At 42.2% G+C, this 20,953-nt stretch overlaps 1 protein-coding gene across 1 annotated transcript in view; it reads right to left on the bottom strand.

The window, feature by feature from the left end:
* The window catches only part of LOC140191265 (nuclear receptor subfamily 5 group A member 2-like), a 63,457-nt gene that overhangs the window by 21,825 nt on the left and 20,679 nt on the right, over positions 1 to 20,953 (bottom strand). The window contains exons 3-4 of the mRNA XM_072248520.1: positions 14,143 to 14,284; positions 7,979 to 8,634 (exon numbers count right to left, since the gene is read on the bottom strand). Coding sequence (XP_072104621.1) covers positions 7,979 to 8,634; positions 14,143 to 14,284 — 798 coding nt within the window. The remainder of the gene's footprint in view (positions 1 to 7,978; positions 8,635 to 14,142; positions 14,285 to 20,953) is intronic.

The raw sequence follows: 20,953 nt of genomic DNA on the forward strand, positions 1-20,953 counted from the left end.
GCTGAAGGCAGAACTGCTAAAATGAAATACCTACCGATTGGCAGTAAAAATCTTAACCAAGCTGTTACAGTCAGAGTTCGATAGATTTGTTGAGTAGGTCCACAAGAAAATGAATCTGAGGGTTGTATATGGTGACAGTCAGTTAAGTATTCTTGCCTATCTCAGCATGTGAAGACAGACTCCGGCGGGTTGAGCGGATGAGGCCAATGGAAGGTCCAATGGTCAAGAAGGTGGTCTCTGCAAGCGTCGTGGAACATATAGAGCAGGACAAGACACAGAAGACGCCCTGGTCATCCACTGCACCTAGTCCCATCTTCAGCCGTCTCGCCTCTTGTCTTGCCACTGGATCCAGATGGGAATTGGGAAGAGAGAGTGAGGTTGATGCTGCGCAACTCTCCCTCATTTAAATTCAAATCAAGCGCTAGTCTCGACACCATCAACTCCCAGGCACGCTTTCCATCCGTGCCAGGATGAGTGTCGAGCTAGCAACTCGACCTTGTAAAAAGTACTAATGGTGTCGAGGTCTTCATCGATGACAATGGACGAACCTTATAAGTACTCTGATAACAAATTTACTTTGACTTGATGTAAGTTTTATATTGCACACATACACATGACAATAAGCTCAACTTTGACATTGACTGTAGCAATCCACCCGCTCACACTGACCTTCCCTTCCACTCCCTCCTACTATCATCCTAACATAGCTCAGGTACTTCCCAATGACTCCAGTCACACTCGCTACCCTCTTCACTGTCCCCACACAGCACAAGTATTACATTTCGCTCATCTAGATATTATAGGGCCATGATTATCAAACATTCCACAATATGGCTACACAGTGCTTGGGTGTGGACACAATATGACCCATGATAGATAATCAGAGATTATGCGACCCAAAAACCTGAGGCTATTCACCTTTTCCACTGCTGACCCCTCAATGAGCACTAGTATGTGTTCTCGTGATGCCTCCATTTATTTATCAGGCCTGGGATGACATCTTATTGTTTAAATTCAGCTGTTTGATGAATGGACATTAAACTGTTCTCTAGGTACCTCGACTCCATTGATGTGGGTTCTCAGTGTAAGTCATAGGCCTTGTGTGAACTCTAGTGAATTCCATAGTGGTCATTAGGAATATACTTTGATCAAAGAAGCAAAACCCTGCAGATGTTGTAAATCTGAAACTCAGATAGACATTGCTGGTAATTCATGGGCTTAAAGTGGAAAATATTCCACCATACACGGCCACTGCGCAGATCTGGATTCTGGGACACTTGGAAAATATTCATGGGTGTGAATTCTCAGTCACTGGTCTTCATAGGTTTTACACAGCTCAAAAAATTTCTCTCTCCACAGATGGCATTGTCTTATTTTTGTTTTGGATGTCCATCAATTCCTGGATTCCATAAGAGAAAAGGCTCTTAACTTCAGGAAACTCAGTGAATGTAAAGAACCAATGAAGCCGCTTGTTCTCACTGAACAACAGAAACTAGCATTCCCATAAGCATATCTGTTGCAAGAGTGTATTTGAAGCTGCTGTGCTGCCCAATTACACCCATGTCACCAATGAACCTACAAAAGGTATTTGGAATGGTGTGAGGAAACCCATGTGGTCGTGGAGGGAACCTATAATCTCCTTACAGACAGTGGCAGAATTGAACCTGTGTCACTGATGCTGTAATGCTGTTGCACTTACTGCTAAGCTGCATGCCACCCCGATGATTTGACTCACTTCATGACTAATCAGTCTTTGAACTGAGTTTAAGCCAAATGACACGGTGTGACGGAACACTCTCCCCTCGCCTGGATGAGTGCAACTCCAACAACATTGGAAAAATTCAATAACATCCCAGTATAATGCAGCCCTCTCGCCTGGTTCCCCATTCACTGTATCTTCAGTATCTTCACTGTGGTCACCTGCCAAGGGTTGTTCAACATCACCTTGCAAAACCATCTCTGATCTGAGGAACAACAAAAGATGCAGAAATACCGATGACTTGTCAAGGATCCAAGCGCAGAACCTCAGAACATAGGGGTGTCCATTTAAAACAGAGATGAAGAGAAATTCCTTCAGCTAGAGACTGACGAATCAGTGGAATTTGCTGCACAGCGGTGCAAGCTGTTGGGTGTATTTAAGGCAGGAATTGATAGGTTCTTGATTGGTAAGGGGGTTAAGGGTATGGACAGAAGGCAGGAGAATGTGGATGTAAAAACCAGCCATCACTGAATGACGGAGTAGACTCAATGGATCAAATGGTCTAATTTGGCTTCTGCATCTTATGGCTGAAAATTCACACGCACTATCCTGGCTTGGAAATACACTATTGCTCGTTCAATACCCTTAGATCCAAATGATGGAACTCTCTACCTAATGGCACCATGAAAGCACTTTGATTGGATGAATTGCTGATATTTTGTAGAAGAAAAACCACTGATTTTTTGAGGGATGTGCAGTACTTATGGCCTTGGCAGCAATGACCACATATAGACAATAAATAACCCCCTGATTCCTGGTGAATGTCAGTTAATTCCATCAGTTCTTGTGCATCACTTGGCATGCGGTACATCATAGCTGTCATTAAGCCTGGTATGGAGACTTTAATACACATGATTGCAAGGAGCTGAAGAGGGTTGTAGACACAGCCAATTCCTTAACCAGCCTCCCCTTCATCAAGACATCTTCAAGATGCAATGTCTCAAGAGGCTGGTGTTCATTATTAGGGACACACCATCTAGGACATTTTTCTTCTCAATGCTGCCATCGGGGAGGTGTTACTGGAGCCTGAAGACACACACTTAATGTCTTAAGAACAGCTTATTCCCCTCCGCTATCAGATTACTGAACGGACCATAAATCTGTGGGATCTCTTTCGAGTTCAGTTCTGATTTTTTGTCTCTTTCTGCACATTGTGTGTTCAACAGTCTCCTTGTTTTAATGGGTTCTATGGGTTTTCTTTGTTTTGCGGCTGCCCGTAAGGAGACGAATCTCAAGACTGTATAAAGCAAACATCGATAATAAATGTACTTCGAAATTTGATCTACCTCACTTGTTATTCTCTTTTTGCACTAATTATTTTTATATTTCCTTTTGGTAATTTTTATGTATTGCACTGGAGTGCTGCTGTAAAACAAATTTCATGACATACGGCTGTGAAAATAAAACTTGATTCTGATTCTGATTCAGAGAAGTATACCAGGCAGAAATGGGATCAGTTTTCTCTTCAGTAACGTTTGGAAAAGCGTGCTGTAAACAGTAGCCTTACATTGGGAAGTGCCTTCAGTGGCAGCCTGGTGATAAAAAGACAGCATGAAGCAAAGAGATTCTCCATTCTCGGGAAAAACAGGACCCTACATCCTGTTTATTTGCATTGTAAGGGCAGTTCCTGAGAGGAGACAAGGCACCATCCAGTGCTGCGCAGATGAACCCTCAGCAAGGAATGCACTTCCTGTTATAACTCACTTCCGCAGCTTCCCTACCACATATAACTACTGCTTCCTAACTTCCCAAAAGAACAATGGTTGACAGACGACTGGCTTTTGATTTGGTTTGTTAAGGATATCACTGTTACAGATCACTGACAGCAATAACTTCCATTCATATCACACCTCATGAGTAGCAAAACTCCGTTCACAACGGGTTCATTACTTGGCTCTGAGCCACAGATGATGATTAAGAGCACTACCCTTGGGGCGTTTCAAGCTTGTTTCTGTTTCCATAATATCATAATGTATTTTGTATTCGTCTATGCAAGTAATTAATAAAAATATTGAAAAAGAAAGAACAGCACTACCCAAAAGGTTCGACCAGGGCTAAAGGATCAAGGGAGGTCAGATTGGAGGGGCTTGGGAATTCTGGATGTAGATAAGATTTTTCCTATAGCAGAGCAATCTAGGTCAAGAGGGCATAGCCTCAGAATAGAAGGAAATGCCTTTAGAACAGAGATGAGGAGGAATTTCTTCAGCCAGAGTGTGGTGAATCTGTGGAATTCATTGCCACAGATGACTGTGGAGGCCAAGTTATTGGAAATATTTAAAGCGGAGTTTGATAGGTTCTTGATTAATAAGGATGTCAAAGGACTTGGGGAGAAGGCAGGAGAATGGGGTTGAGAGGGATAATAAATCAGCTGTGACGGAATGTCAAAGCAGTTTCAATGAGCTGAATGGCCTAATTCAGCTCCTATGCCTGATGGTGCCTTGATACAGATTCATATTGAAGTTTATTTATCACGTGTACATCGAAAAATACAGTGAGATGCATTATTTGCAGTAACAACCAGCACATCCAAGGATGTAAGAACATAAGAAATAGGAGCAGGAGTAGAACATCTGACTCGTCAAGCCTGCTCCGCCATTCAATAAGATTATGGCCGATCTGGCTATGGACTCATCTCCACCTACCTGTCTTTTCCCCATAGCCTTTAATTCCCCCTGTGTGCTGGGGGATGCCCACAAGTATTGTCACACATTCCAGTGCAACTATGGCATGTCTCATAATGCTAGGCAGAATAACAAAGGACACACTGAAGCAAAGCATACCAAACAACAAAGCAATAACAGTGAAACAAGTCCCGTTCCTCTCTCATTCCTACCCACCCATGCACACAGCCCTCTAACCCCAGGACACACTGTCTTCAGCCACCAGACTTCAGTGGACTTATGGTTTTGCAGTGTAAAGTCCTTCGTGGAGAGATGTAAATTAAAGACAAGCATGACATTGAAACTGGAGGTAAACAGTGATGGTGGAGATCTAGAGAGTAGAAGTGGGGACAGACTATTCAGCCCTCTGAGTCTGTCCCACTATCTGATATCATTATCCAAATTCCTCCAGTTTTCTACTCTCCCTGGCCAAAAAATATTATTTAACTCCCTTTTGAATGCTTAATGCTCTGACTCGAACATCTTCTGTGGTAGAGTATTCTACGTGTTCACAATGTTCACAATCCTGACTCTGGATTTCTTAACCATCAGGAACATCTTTCCTGCAACAACCATGAAGGTTTATATGGAGGTTACAAGATGGTGGTAGAGGTAGATGTGTGTTGCTGGTGGTAGGGGGAGGTGAGGTGAGCAAATGAATGAAGTTACAAAGTTACTTTTTAAAAATTTTGAGGTGGGAGAGACGACACCTGTGAGAAGCATCTATCAGTAAGGGCCCCCACCATCTAGGCTATGCTCTCTTCTCACTGCTGCCATTGGGTAGAAGGTACAGGAGCCTCATGACTCATACCAGCAGGTTCAGGAACAGCTATTACCCCTCAACCATCCGGCTCCTGAATCAGAATGGATAACTTCACTCTCAACGATGGACTCACTTTCAAGGGCTCTACAAGTTCTCAGTATTATTTATGTACGTACGTATGTATGTATTTATTTATCTGTCCGCCTAGCTATTTACTTACTTACTTGTTTATTTTGTATTTGCATGGTTTGTCTCCTCATGCACATAGGTTGTTTGTCAGTCTTTGTGTGTAGCTTTTCATTAATTCTATTGAATTTTATGAAATAATGTGCACATTTGAAAAAAGTCACATTAACAACTTATCCAAGATATGAGTTCATATGAGCAATATCTGAGTGTTGGAGTTTATATTTTTTTTTACCTAATCTGATCAGAAAGCTTTCACTTTAAAAGGTTGTATTTTCCTGGATGGAGATAAATCAAATGTTCTGGCAATATATTGAAAGTTTGAGTTTGAAGTAATAAGTGGAGATATATGGGCTGTTAAGAGGTAATAAAGAACACTTTCTGAATATTGCATGTATGAATTCCTAAAGGCAAGGCACTGGCAGTTCTAAAGCTCATTAAAATGGATAAACCACTTTTGGCTGACCAACTGCATCATTGGTCCTTTTGGGAATCTAAGGAAGAAATTGCGGAGGTGTATGTGCTTGAGGAGATATTTGCTTCATCGTTAGCCACAGGTGAAGTTGCAGACTGCAGGGTTGCTGAAGTTGTAGTGTTATTTGAAAAGGGCAGCAAAGCAAAGCTAGGGAACTACAGGTCAATCAGGTCGGATGTCATCGGTGGGGATTCTGTAAGACAGAAATTATCAGCATTTGGAGAGACAAGGATTAAATAGGGATAGTCAACATGGCTTTCTGCATAGAAATTGTATCTCACAAATCTGTTGGAGTGTTTTAAAGAGATAGACAAAAGAATTGATGAGGATATTGACTATGTGGACCTTAACAAGGCCTTCGACAAAGGTCTCACTTGGAAGTATATTCTGGACGGTTAGATCTCATAAGATCCAGAGAGACCTAGCTAAGTGAATACATAACTGGCTTGATGGTAGGAAATAGCAGGTGATGGTAGAAAGTTATGACCAGTGGTGTGCTACAGGGATCAGTGCTAGGTCCATTATTGTTCATTTTTTGTATAAATGATTTGGATGATAAAGAGATTAGCTTTATTTGCTACATGTATATCAAAACATACAGTGAAATGCATTATTTGCATCAAATCATATCAGCAAGGGTTGTGCTGGGACAGCCCACAAGTGTCACCACGCTTCCGGTGCCAAGAGAGCATAGCCTCAGCTCACTAACCTTAACTTTGATCGGACGTTTTTGGAATGTGAGAGGAAACAATAGCACTCAGAGGTAACCCACATGGACCTCAGGGAGAAAGTACAAACTCCTCATAGACAGTGGCGGGAATTGAACCTCGATCTTACAGCAGGTGCTGTAAAGCATTGCAGTAATTGGTAGATTACCATGCTGCCCTCAATGTACAATGTACGAGGCATAGTTAATAAATTTGTAGATCCATTAAGACAGATAATATTACAGAAACTGAAGAAGGTTATCTGAAGTAGTAAGGGGACCTAGATCACTGGGTTAAGTGGGCTGGGTGACAAGTGACATTCAATCCAGATAAGTGCAAACTGTTGCATTTTTGGAATTTTGCTGTGAATATAGAACTGTACAGCACTGTACAGGTCCTTTATCCCACCATGTCGTACCAAACTCCTAACCTAGCCAAAATGTTCTATTCAAAAGGTTCAAAGAAACATCTAAACAAGCCTGATGCATTTTTGGACTGATGAATTTAAAATAGAACTTTTTAGCCATAATGAGCAAAGGTGTGTTTGGAGAAAAAAGGGTGCAGAATTTAATGAAAAGAACCCCTCTCCAACTGTTAAGCACGGGGCTGGATCGATCATGTTTTGGGCTTGTGTTGCAGTCAGTGGCACGGGGAACATTTACTGGTAGAGGGAAGAATGAATTCAATTAAATACCAGCAAATTCTGGAAGCAAACATCACACCATCTGTAAAAAAGCCAAAGATGAAAAGAGGATGGCATCTACAACAGGATAATGAACCTAAACACACCTCAAGATCCACAATGGACTACTTCAAGGGGCGCAAGCTGAAGGTTTTGCCATGGCCCTCACAGTCCCCTGACCTAAGCATCATCGAGAATCTGTTGATGGAGCTCAAAAGAGCAGTGCATGCAACAAAGCCCAAGAATCTCACAGAACTAGAAGCCTGTTGCAAGGAAGAATGGGCGAAAATCCCCCAAACAAGAATTGAAGGACTCTTAGCTGGCTACAAAAAGCGTTTACAAGCTGTGATACCTGCCAAGCGGGGTGTTACTAAGTACTGCCGTGCAGGGTGCCCAAACTTTTGCTTCAGGCCCTTTTCCTTTGCTATTTTGAAACTGTACAAGATGGAAATAAAAAAAAGTTTTCTTGCTTAAAATATTAAAGAGATGTGTCATCTTTAACTTTATGTCTTTTGGAAATCAGTTCATCTTTTACTTGCTCAGCTATTCACATTAACACCAAATTTGACCGGGGTGCCCAAACTTTTGCATACCACTGTAGTCTGCTATATATTACTCCAGAAAGGTGTTACCCAGGCAATCATTTCTAGCACAGTTAGGGGTAAACTTCTCCTTGTCAGTAGCCTTTGCATTCGAAGAACAATATGAGGTTAATTTCATGAAAATTCTTCGGGGTTGTGCATTACCTTCAGTTCCTTGAAGTAGATACTACTTCTGGCCCACTCCACCAGGGAGAACAAGGTCTGGTCAGCCATCTTGCACATAATTCCAAAGGTGTTAAGCCTTTCATGCTTTCCTCTGGAGGTCTGCTCTTGCTGCAGATAGTTTAAGATCTTCGCCCGGACCTGTGCCTCATCTGGCTCACATTTCACTAGCTCTTGCATCAACTGGGGGACGGTTGTGCTCGAGTTGGGCCTGTAGGCTATAATGTATGGGTTGCCAAGCAATGACTCCTGGGAGCCTGAGTAACTGGGGTCCATGTGCTCCGACTTGACATGACAGCCCGGGAAGGGGCTGCATAGCTGATACCCTGCAATGGTGCCATGAGCTGCGACTGACATATTGACCGGCAAGGAGCCAATGGGGCTGCCATCCTGGTCTCCCACTGAAGATGATAAGCTGTTGTAGCTTAAGGATAAGCACCTGGATGCTGAGTACAGACTTTCACTGCTGATGGGCCCACTCAGATCTGTCGGAACGCTTTGCATCATGTATGTGGTGGGGTCCAGTTTAACTCTGTTTCCATACACAAGAGCCTTCTTCTGCTGCTTTAACGCTCTGTCTTGCTTGTACAAAGGTCCAAATTTATTGCGGCCACCTCTCATACGATCTGCTCTCACTGCTGTAAGAGGAAGTGTAACCAGTTAGGGCACAGGTAAATACAGTTGTACATAATGTTGCAGCCTTATCTTCAGCTCTCGCTAAGCCCTGTATGGAATTTACATCCTAAACCTCTCCAGTTTCTTTTTCATATTTAACAGTATAGCAGCTAGTGTAACATTATTACAGTGCCAGTGACTAAGATTCAATCCGTCAAGAGTTTGTACGTTCTCCCCATAACCATGAGTTTCCTCTTGCTGCACCAGCGTCCTCCCTCATTCCACAGAGTTAGGAAGCCAATTGGGCACATTGTTGTAATTGAGTGGCATGGGCTTGTTGGACCAGAAAGGCCTACTACTGTGATAGATATAGAGAGATAGATAGATAGAGGCAAACAAACAAGCAAACGTATAAATAAATAAAATACCTCTCTGGTCAACAAGATAAATAGAACAAATTGATTATTTATAAATTAAGGTCATAATGTTTCTCGTAATAGGTTCCACTGAGTTTCCTCTTTCTCCTTTCCTTTCTTCCCATCTTCACTAAATGCTTCCTAGAGAAGGTCAGTGTGCGATAGCTCGTGATGTTTAGAGCCCAATCTAGTCTGTTCCAGATCGTCAGTCTTTAGAGCTAATTCCATCATCCCGTTGGAGGTGGTGGATCAGGTGGGATTGGATGTATGGACTCAGACATTAGATAGGACACTGACCACATCAGTCCAAGGTGGGATTTTGACTAAGAGGTGCTCAATCATGATCCCACGGATGGCAGCTTCAACTATTGGTTCTTCAGGCAAATTTATACCTCAAAAGTCTGAATCTATGTTCCAGTTATATACAGAGCTGGACTGCATCAGTACAACAGCACATTATCAGTAAGGTAAAATGAACCTGTCTCATGGTGGTCTAAAGCAGCCCAGATTCTGTTAGAGAATTACAGAAGGAGAAAGAGGAAAAAGGACATAATCCTACAGACTGTGAGATAAATGAGGAGAAAAATGTTCCCTTAGTTTATGGTTATCCTGTACTATCTAACACTTGAGGCCAAATGTCTGCCTAGCTGTATTATGCTCTTTAACATATGATTACTAAGACTCAGTTTATTCCTTTATAAGTACATAAGTCACCCGAACGAGAGGAACTGCACCCCAGGGTTCTGAAAGAGGTAGTGTTAGAGATTGTGGTGGCATTAAAAATGATCTTTCAAAAATCATTGGACTCTGGTATGGTGCCAGAGGACAGGAAAATTGTAAATATTACTCCACTCTTTAAGAAAGGAGGAAGGCAGCAGAAAGGAAATTATAGACCAGTTAGCCTGACCTCATGGTTGGGAAGATGTTAGAGTCAATTGCTCAGGATAAGGTGATGGAGTACTTGGTGACACAGGACAAGACAGTACGAGGCCAGCATGGTTTCCTTCAGAGAAAATCCTGCCTGATGAACCTTTTGGAATTCTTTGAGGAGATTACAAGTAGGATAGATAAAGGGGATGCAGTGGATGTTGTATATTTGGACTTTCAGAAGGCCTTTGACAAGGTGTCACACATGAAGCTGCTTGCCAAGTTAAGAGCCCGTGGTATTACAGGAACGTTACTAACATGGTTAGAAAAATTGGCTGATTGGTAGAAGGCAGTGAGTGGGAATAAAAGAAACCTTTTCTGGTTGGCTGCCAGTGACTAGCGGTGTTCCGCAGGGGTCAGTGTTGGGACTGCTTCTTTTTATCTGTATATAAACGATATAGGTGATGGAATAGATGGCTTTGTTGCCAAGTTTACAGATGATACAAAGATTGGTGGAGGTTTCAGGTAGTGTTGAATGTGCCGACTATTTTCTAAATGGGGAGAAAATCCAGGAATCTGAGATGCAGAGGGACTTGGGAGTCCTTGTGTAGAACACCCTGAAGGTTAACTTGCAGGTTGAGTCGGTGGTGAGGAAGGCAAATGCCGTGTTAGCATTCATTTCAAGAGGTCTGGAATACAACAGCAAGGATGTGATGCTGAGGCTTTATAAGGCACTGGTGAAGCCTCACCTTGAATATTGTAACAATTTTGGGCCCTTCATTTTAGAAAACATTTGCTGGCATTGGAGAAGGTCCAGAGAAAGTTCACAAGGATGATTCCAGGAATGAAAGGGTTATCATATGAGGAATGTTTGATGGCTCTGGGTCTGTACTTACTGGAATTCAGAAGGATGAGGGGGGATCTCATTGAAACCTTTCGAATGTTGAAAGGCCGAGACAGAGTAGATGTGGAAAGGATGTTTCTCATGATCGGAGAGCTCAGGACAAAAGGGCACAGCCACAAGATAGAGGGGCGCCCTTTCAAAACAGAGATATGGAGAAATTTCTTTAGCAAAAGGGTAGTGAATTTTTGGAGTTTGTTTGCCACAAGCAGCTGTGGAGACCAGGTCATTGGGTGTATTTAAGGCAGAGATTAATAGGTTCTTGATTGGACATGGCATCAAAGGCTACGGAGAGAAGGCCAGGAACTGGGGTTGAGGAGGAATTAAAATAAAATGATCAGCCTTGATTGAATGGCAGAGCAGACTCGATGGACCAGATAGGCTAATTCTGCTCCTATGTCATATGGTCTATGGTCATTACCTTCCAAAAAGGATACAAAGGTATCTTGCTTGCAAAAAGGATTTAGGATTGACCTGTGACTCTCTCTCCTTTCAGCAATCAAGTAGAGTGATAAGGGAAACTAATTTTCACAATGCTATCGCTTAGAGAAGGAATTGCTTCCAATCAGCTGTAATCAAATGGAAAGTCGGCATAGTTTTGGATGCAAATATAGATGGGTTGATTAGTAGATGTCTAAATGGAAAAACTGAGACTGTATAAGGCATTGGTCAGACTGCATGTGGAGCATTGTAAGCAGTTTTGGGCCTCTTATCCTAGAAAGGATATGCTGGCATTGGAAAGGTTCCAGAGGAGGTTTACAAGAATACCCTGGGAAAAAAAGGGTAATGCTTGGTGGCTCTGTGCCTAGGAAGTAAGTAAAATGAAGAGGGAGCTCATTGAAACCTACCTACTATTGAACATCCTGGATAGAATGGATGTGTAGAGGGTCTGTGACAGAAGGCACACCCTCAGAATACAAAACACAGTTGAGGAGGAATTTCCTCAGACAGAGTGTGGTAAATCTGCAGAATTCATTGCCACAGACAGTTGTAGATGACAATCATTGGGTATATTTAAGGCCGAGATTGATAGGTTCTTGATTAGTAATGACATCAAAAAGAAGGCAGGAGAATGGGGTTGAGAAGGATAATAAACCAGCCATGATGGAATGGCAGAGAAAACTTGATGGGCCTTGTAGCCTAATTGCTGTTCCTATGCCTTATGGTCTTATGGACATGAAAATTAGTACTCTTGTGACTAAGGAAGTTTGTCTAAAGCTGTAGCAAGATGTAGATCAGCTGGAAAGTTGGGCAGAATGCTAGCAGAATTAAATTAATCAAAAAGTATTGATTATTTGGGAAATCTAAAAGGAGTAGGGCATACAGAGTGAATGGTAGAGCATTAGGGGACATTAAGGAACACAGTGACCTTGGGATTCAAGCCTATTGTTCTCTGACAGTGACAGCACAGGTCTAAGGGGCAGGGAAGAATATATACAGCATGCTTAGCTTCATAGGTCATGGCATAGAACATAATGAGGCTCAGTGCTGGGATCCCAGTTGTTTACAATATATATTAATGACTTGGATGAGGGAATTAAGTGCAGCATCTCCAAGTTTGCGGATGACACGAAGCTGGGCGGCAGTGTTAGCTGTGAGGAGGATGCTAAGAGGATGCAGAGTGACTTGGATAGGTTGGGTGAGTGGGCAAATTCATGGCAGATGCAATTTAATGTGGATAAATGTGAAGTTATCCACTTTGGTGGCAAAAATAGGAAAACAGATTATTATCTGAATGGTGGCCGATTAGGAAAAGGGGAGGTGCAGCGAGACCTGGGTGTCATTATATACCAGTCATTGAAAGTGGGCATGCAGGTACAGCAGGCGGTGAAAAAGGCGAATGGTATGCTGGCATTTATAGCGAGAGGATTCGAGTACAGGAGCAGAGAGGTACTACTTCAGTTGTACAAGGCCTTGGTGAGACCACACCTGGAGTATTGTGTGCAGTTTTGGTCCCCTAATCTGAGGAAAGACATCCTTGCCATAGAGGGAGTACAAAGAAGGTTCACCAGATCGATTCCTGGGATGGCAGGACTTTCATATGAAGAAAGACTGGATGAACTGGGCTTGTACTCGTTGGAATTTAGAAGATTGAGGGGGGATCTGATTGAAACGTATAAAATTCTAAAGGGATTGGACAGGCTAGATGCAGGAAGATTGTTCCCGATGTTGGGGAAGTCCAGAACAAGGGGTCACAGTTTGAGGATAAAGGGGAAGCCTTTTAGGACTGAGATGAGGAAAAACTTCACACAGAGAGTGGTGAATCTGTGGAATTCTCTGCCACAGGAAGCAGTTAAGGCCAGTACATTGGCTATATTTAAGAGGGAGTTAGATATAGCCCTTGTGGCTACGGGGATCAGGGGGTATGGAGGGAAGGCTGGGGCGAGGTTCTGAGTTGGATGATCAACCATGATCATAATAAATGGCGGTGCAGGCTTGAAGGGCCGAATGGCCTACTCCTGCACCTATTTTCTATGTTTCTATAATCACTGGGACATCATGGTGCAAGTTTACAAAACACTGGTTGGACCAGCCTTGGGGTCTGGAATGTAGTTCTGATTGGACCACGTTTAGGGTCTGGAATATTGTTCTAGTTGGGCCCTCTTTGGGGTCTGGAACGTAGTTCTGGTTGTCACACTGAAGGAAGGATGTGATTGCATAGGGGGAGTGCAGAGAAGATTACTAGCAGGGGAGGACTTCAGTTATTGGGAAAGTTTGGATAGGTTGGGCAAAAAAGGCTTAGGAATGACCAGATTATGGAATATGTGATTATGCGATGCATATATAGGTATATATGATTATGGAATGCATATATAGGGGAGATATTCCCTATGGCAGTAGTACCAAAAGGGTATCTGAGGGTTGTTTTTTTTTTGCACGAAGAGTAGTTCATATTTAGAACACATTTCCAGGGGAGATTTTAGAATCAGGTACATAAAATTACCATATTTAAAAGACATTTGGGCAGATACTTAAGGGCAAGAGATAGAAGGATACAAACCTATTGAAGGAAAATGTGACTAATGTAGCTGGACAAGAGGGTCAGTAGGGAAGTGAAGGGGCAGGAGACCTGGTTCTGCTCTGCACAAACTCCATGTTGATAAATATGGCAAATTTCCTGGGAATTTTAACCAAATAATCCCATACCAATTAAAGGTTGAAAGAATTGTTTTTTGACATTAACTTCCAGATTTATTTAATTACTGGAGTTTAAATTTCCCAGTGATTCAGATCGCTGACTGTGTCAATGGTCCAGGACTATTGCTACTGGTCTGGCACCTAACTAATATGCCACCATATCACCGGTTACTGGTCTTCACAAAAACAAGAGTGAAATACATAAATACCTTCCAGCTTCATCCCCACAGTCAGACACTTCTGAAATCGACAGTAAGGACAACGTTTCCTCTGGGCTTTGTCAATCTGACAGTTCTGGTTTTCCACACAGGTGTAGTGTTTGTTGTTCTGAACTGTGCGCTTAAAGAAGCCCTAAAAATAGAAGAATACACATGGCTTCTTAATTTAGTTAATCGACAACATTTCCTTTGCGATGCCAGAGGCAGCTGCCTTTACAAGGCATGAATCAGGCAAGGAAGTTGTGCTCTGACCTCTCACTTCCAGCCGGAGATTCTGACTGCATCTGATGACCCATCATGGGGCATGACATAATTATTGGCCAAATCCTATGTGCTGATTTCTGCTCATAACCTCTCTACTCCCTACATTACCTGTAGGTGGTTGAATTAGAAACAATCAGCCATGGGTCTGTAGTAGATCACAATATAGGCCTTGCTTTCTTGGGATTAAATCATGCCTTAATTTGTGATAAATAGATAGATAGATAGATAGATAGACAGACAGATACTTTATTAATCCCAAAGGAAATTACAATGTCACAGTAGCATTACAAGAGTATGGATATAGAAATAGTAAAAAAATAAGCTTGCTTAAATATAAGAGGTACAAGATTTGTGAGTCAAAGATTACAAGATTTACAAATTCACTTTGATAAGGTAGCAATGCAAGAATTACTGTAATATTATACAGTAATGGGTGCACCTTCACACCTTCCAGATAAGAAGTGATGATGGTATTGCACAGGGTGTCCGTGATAGCAGGGTGTGGAAAACAGAGCTAAATAGAGCTTAAACAGATCTGTAGTAAACAGAAGTTAACAGGAGGGAGGTCATCACTTCCCCGGCTATAGATTGACTTATTATAGAGTCTAATGGCTGAGGGTAAGAATGACCCCATATAGCGCTCTTTGGAGCAGCACAGTTATCTTAGTCTATTACTGAAAGTGCTCCTCTATTCACCTAAGGTGGCATGCAGAGGGTGAGAAACATTGTCCAGAATTGCCAGGATTTTCCGTAGGGTCCTTTGTTCTACCACAGCCCCCAGCATGTCCAGTTTGACTCCTATAAGAGAGCCAGCCTTTCTAATCGGTTTATTGAGCCTGTCAGCCTCATCCATGTTGATGCCATTAACCCAGCACACCAATGCACCGAGAATTGTACTGGTGACAACAGACTGGTAGAACATGTGAAGTAGAGGCCTGCATACTCCAAGGGAGCTCAGTCTCCACAGGAAGTAGTGGCAACTCTGGCCCTTCCTGTACACACATTTGTGTTGGTGCTCCACTTAAGTCTGTCATCCAGGTGCACCCCCAGGTATTTGTAGGTCCTCTCCACATCCACATCCTCACTATCAGTAGTAACAGCAAGCAGTGCAGGCTTGATCTTTCTAAAGTCCTTACCATCTCCTTTGTCTTACTGATGTTGAGCTGCAGATGACTCAACCTGCAACATTTGAAAAAGTCCTCCACCAGGGCCCTATATTCATCCGCCTGTCCTCCCTTTATACACCCAACTATTGCTGAGTCATCAGAAAATTTCTGCAGATGACATGACTCAGTGTTTTGTCTAAAGTACAAGGCATACACAGTAAACAGGAAGGGAGACAATACTGTCCCCTGTGGGGCCCCTGTCTGACACGCAGCTCTCTGGCCATACAAACTGTGGATACAGCATTTCGGAGAAGAGAACTCAGAATCGGGTTTACTAACACCTGCTTTTGACGTGAAATTTGTTAACTTAGCAGACTCTGTTATTTTGTTATATTGATACGTTATATTCTTATTTCATGTTTATTTGTTGCTATTTATTCATATCTGTATTTTTACAGTTTGTTTACAGTGAACAGTTCCTGATGTTTACAGCTTACAGTCATTGTTCTATAGATTTGTTAAATATGACCGCAGAAAAAGAATCTCAGATTGTATGTGGTGACAAGTGTGTACTACTCTGATAATAAGTTTTACTTTGAACTTTGTAGCTGCTCTAACATCTCACTTTGCACTTTTTTTTACTGCCTTTGATAACTCCATGGTTCCATGGTTCAATTTAATATCAGAGAATGTATACAGAATACAACCTGAAATTCTTACTCTTCACAGACATCTATGAAACAGAACAATCCCCAAAGAATGAATGACAGAAACATCAGAACCCCAACGCCCCGCTCTTCCATCCCATGCTCAAGTAGCAGCACAATCATCGCCCCTCCTCCCACTTGCACCAGAAAAAATTATATATTATTCATGTTTTTTAAATATATCTGCTGGTAATGGTGCTGCAAGCAATGTTTCCATTACCCCATCCCCTGCCATACTTCTGCCTATAAAAATAAACTCAATCCTAATTGGCGGGAGGAAAGCGAAGCAGCACGCCGTGCGTGCGCAGCCCTTCGATAAAAAATGCTATCGTATGTATTAAATAGGGGCAGTGGACAATTCTGATTCGATGGAGATGGACGTGAAAGCACAGAGGAACATCCGGAAAAATTTCTGAAAAGCTCATTCGCTGCTGTCGTTACTGCGCGGTCCGGAATCTTTCAGAGGGAAGGCCTCAAAATCCCCAGCTTTGCCTGCTGTTGGCGATCGAGATGGAGGTCGAATCGCTCGGATAGAGATGGCACTCAGTACTCGGTGTCGGAGAGCTGATCAGAGCTCGAAGTTCTCAGATGACTCAGAGTCGGACCGTGGTCGGGTATGGCAGGGAAAGTTTTTCTTCCTTCTCCCGTTTGCATGAGATGTGGGACATTTGAGAGATTTGAACTTTTACTGTGCTCATGGACTTCTTCATCAAGTTATGGTATTGTTGCACTGTTGTAACTATATGTTATAATTATGTGGTTTTGTTAGTTTTTTTCAGTCTTGGTCTGTCCTGTGTTTTGTGATATCACACCGGAGGAAATATTGTATCATTTCTTAATGCATGTATTACTAAATGACAATAAAAGAGGACTGCGTGTCTTCATAACCTAATCTAATTGGCCACTGAACCATTTGGCTTTCTACACAAAATCACAGGGCAATTACGAATGTATCATGTTACACCATGTCCAGAGTCACATATAAATCAAGTAGACCAGCAGTTTTATTCCTCTCAAGCACAAACATAAATCAGCGATATTTGACAAACCATAATGATTACACCTTCTCTTCAGCTTCTTCAGATACATAAAGTGTAAAAGAGAGGCGAGAGTGGATATTGGACTCCTGGAAAATGATGCTGGAGAGGTAGCAATGAGGGACAAGGAAATGGTAGATGAACTGAATAAGTATTTTGCATCAGTCTTCACTGTGGAAGACACTAGCAGTATGGTGGAAGTTCCAGGTGTCAGGGGTCATGAAGTTACCATTAATAGAGAGAAGGTACTTGGGAAATGGAAAGGTCTGAAGGTAAATAAGTCACCTGGACCAGATGGTGTACATCTCAGGGTTCTGAAGGAGGTGGCTCAAGAGATTGTGGAGGCAGTGATAATGATCTTTCAAGAATCACTATTTTCTGGAAGATGGAAAATTGCAAATGTCACTCCAGTCTTTGAGAAGGGAAAGAGGCTGAAAAAAGAAAATGAGAGGCCAGTTAGATTGACTCAATGGTTGGGAAGATGTGCAAGTCGATTATCAAGAATGAGTTCTCAGGATACTTCGAGGCACATGGTAAAATAAGCTGTAATCAGCTTGGCTTCCTAAAGAAAAAATCTTGCCTGATAAATCCTTTGGAATTCTTTGAAGAAACAACAAGCAGGATAGACAAAGGAGAATCGGTTGATACTGTGTACTTGGATTTTCAGAAAGCCTTTGACAAGTTTACACACATGAGGCTGCTTAACAAGCTATGAGCCCATGGTATTACATGACTGATTGGCAGGAGGCAAAGCAGTGGGAATAAAGCAAATATTTTCTGGCCGGCTGCCGGCGACCAGTTGTGTTCCACAGGCTCTGTGGTGGTATTGATTCTTTTTAAGTTATATGTCAATGAGTTGGGTGATGGTGATTGATGGTTTTGTTGTGAAGTTTGCAGACAGGTGAAGAGGCAGGCAGTAGAGAGAAAGTAGAGAGGCTACAGAAGACAGGCGGATTCAGAGAATTGGCAAATAAATGGCAGATTGAATACAGTGTCAGAAAGTGTATGGTCATGAACTTTGGTAGAAGGATGCGCTGAAACTGGAATGGGTTCAAAGGAAGTTCATGAAAATGATTCCAGGATTAAACGGATTGAGTGGTGAAAGGCCTTGATAGAGTGGATGTGGGAGGATGTTTCCTATGATGGGAAAGTCTAAGACCAGAGGACACAGCTCAGAATAGAGGAGCATCCCTTTAGAATGAAGATGAGGAGGAATTTCTTTAGCTAGAGAATGGTGAATCTGTGGAATTTGTTGTTACAAACAGCTGTGGAGGCCAAGTCTTTATGCATATTTAATACAAAGGTGGATAGATTCTTGATTAGTCAGAGCATGAAGTGATACGGTGAGAGGGAAGGAGACTGGGACTGAAAGGAGAATTGAATCAGCCATGATGAAATAGTGGAGCAAACTTGATGGTCTAAATGGCCTAATTCTGCTCCTATTTCTTATGGTCTTATGGTCGAATATCTTTTATAATTCTAATTTAACAAAATTTTGAGGTGCCACAGTTAGATTTGAACTCCTGGACTCCAGACGGTCTGTTCGATCTTCTATTAATCGAGCACAATAGTCACAGAGCTTTTCAACATAGAAACAAGCATATTGGCCTAACTCATCCAAACAACAAAGCTGCCTACCTGTGGTGGTCCCATTTACCTGCATTTCGGCAATATTCCTGTAAACCTTTCTTAACCATATACCCGTACAAATGATTCACTAACACGCCGAATGGTAAACTTTCCACCTCCTGCTCTCTGATTTGGTTTCCATAACTCTAACCTCATTGTACTGTCTTGGTCCTGAATCATCTAAGGAACATTTCTGGAAGGATACAAGATCTAAATTCCTCTTGGGATCTTGAAGCCTTGTAAAAAAAATCATTTCAGCAGATATCTAAACGGTTGCCAATATGTTATTGCCTCATGAGTTTTTTTTTAAATGACCAAACTTGTTGATTCTCTGTTATTGTGGCAGTTTTTGTCACCCCATTATGGGAGGGATGTTTAAAGTCCATCACAGGAAAAGACTTCCCCACCATTAAGCATATCTACAAGGGGAACTCCCATGAGAAAGCAGCACATCATCCATCATAAGACCATAAAACATGGGAGCAAAATTAGGCTACTTGGCCCATTGTGTACGCCCTGCTTTCCTTCATGGCTGATTTATTATCTCTCTCAACTCCATTCTCTTGCCTTCTCCCTATAACCTTTCATGCCCTGACTAATCAAGAACCTATCAACTTCCAACTTAAATATACTCAAAGACTTGGCCTTTATAGCTGTGACAATGAATTCCACAGACTCACTGGAATTCCACTGGCTAGAGAAATTCCTTCTGATCTCTGTTTTAAATGGATGTCCCTCTGTTCTGAGGCTGTGCCCTCTGGTCCTAGACTCATCCACTGAAGGAAATATCCTCTCTATCTCCACTCTGATTAGGGCTTCCAAAATTCTATAGCTTTCAAAGAGACTCTGCCCACTCCCCCACCAACCTGCCCGATGCATTCTTCTAAACTCCAGAGAATACAGGCCCAGAGCTATCAAACACTCCTTATACATTAACCCTTGCATTCCTGGAATTATTCTCGAGAATCTCCTCCAAACTCTCTTCAAGGTGGTCTGACCAATGCTTTATAAAGCTTCAGCATCACATCAAAACTCTTTTATTCTATCCTCCCAAAATTAACGCTAACAGTGGATTTGCCTCCCTTACTGCTGGCTCATCCTGCAAATTAACCTTTGAGGAATCCTGTACAAGGACTCCAAAGTCCCTTTGCACCTCTATTTTTTTAATTTTTTGCCTATTTAGAAAATACGATAAATAATCTTCAAAGACACCCATAATCCAGGCCAGGCTTTGTTCTTGAAGCTGCCTTCAGGAAGGATGTACAGGGACCCTGGGTCTCACAATACTAGGTTGAGGAACTGTTATGAACCTTCAGCCATCAGGCTCCTGAACCAGCATAGATGACTTCTCTCACCTCAACAATGTATTGATTCCACAACCTGTGGACTCATCTTCAAGGACTTTACAACTTATATTGTCAGCATTAAATATTTATCTCTCTATTTATTTAGTATTTCCTTTTTTGTATTTGCATAGTTTGTTTGCTTCTTCAGGGTCTTGGCCTGAAACATCAACTGTTTACTCTTTTCCATAGATGCTGCCTCACTGTTGAGTACCTCTAGAATTTTGTGTGTATTATTTTTGTCTTCATTGTCATGGGTTCCTCACATCAGCAGCAGCAGATGTGACCCAAGGCCCAGTGTTGGAGCCTGACATCCAATAACCTGCAATATGGGGGTTCATGGGTGACACCTCAGTAACTACTGTAACCCATGTCCAAGCAAGATGGGTATGGAAACCCTGGACAATGTAGCTACCTGGGTGGGATGACCTTCAAGGCCAGGAAATCAAAATGCATGGTGATCAAAAAGGGCAAGGCTACTAGCAAGTTCAGTCTTCAGGTACAGGGAGAAGTCATTCCATCCATAGAGGACAACCCAGTAAAGTGTATTGGAAAGTGGTTTAATGCAGCAATGATGGACAACACCAACATTATCGACACTGTAAAGCAGACTGAAGAGTGGCTGAAGAAGATTGACAAAAATGGACTCCATGGTAAACTTAAGACATGGCTGTATCAACATGGTCTTCTACCAAGTCTGCTCTGGCTTTTCGCAG

Source organism: Mobula birostris, chromosome 32 (assembly GCF_030028105.1).
Source record: "Mobula birostris isolate sMobBir1 chromosome 32, sMobBir1.hap1, whole genome shotgun sequence".
NCBI lineage: Eukaryota > Metazoa > Chordata > Chondrichthyes > Myliobatiformes > Myliobatidae > Mobula > Mobula birostris.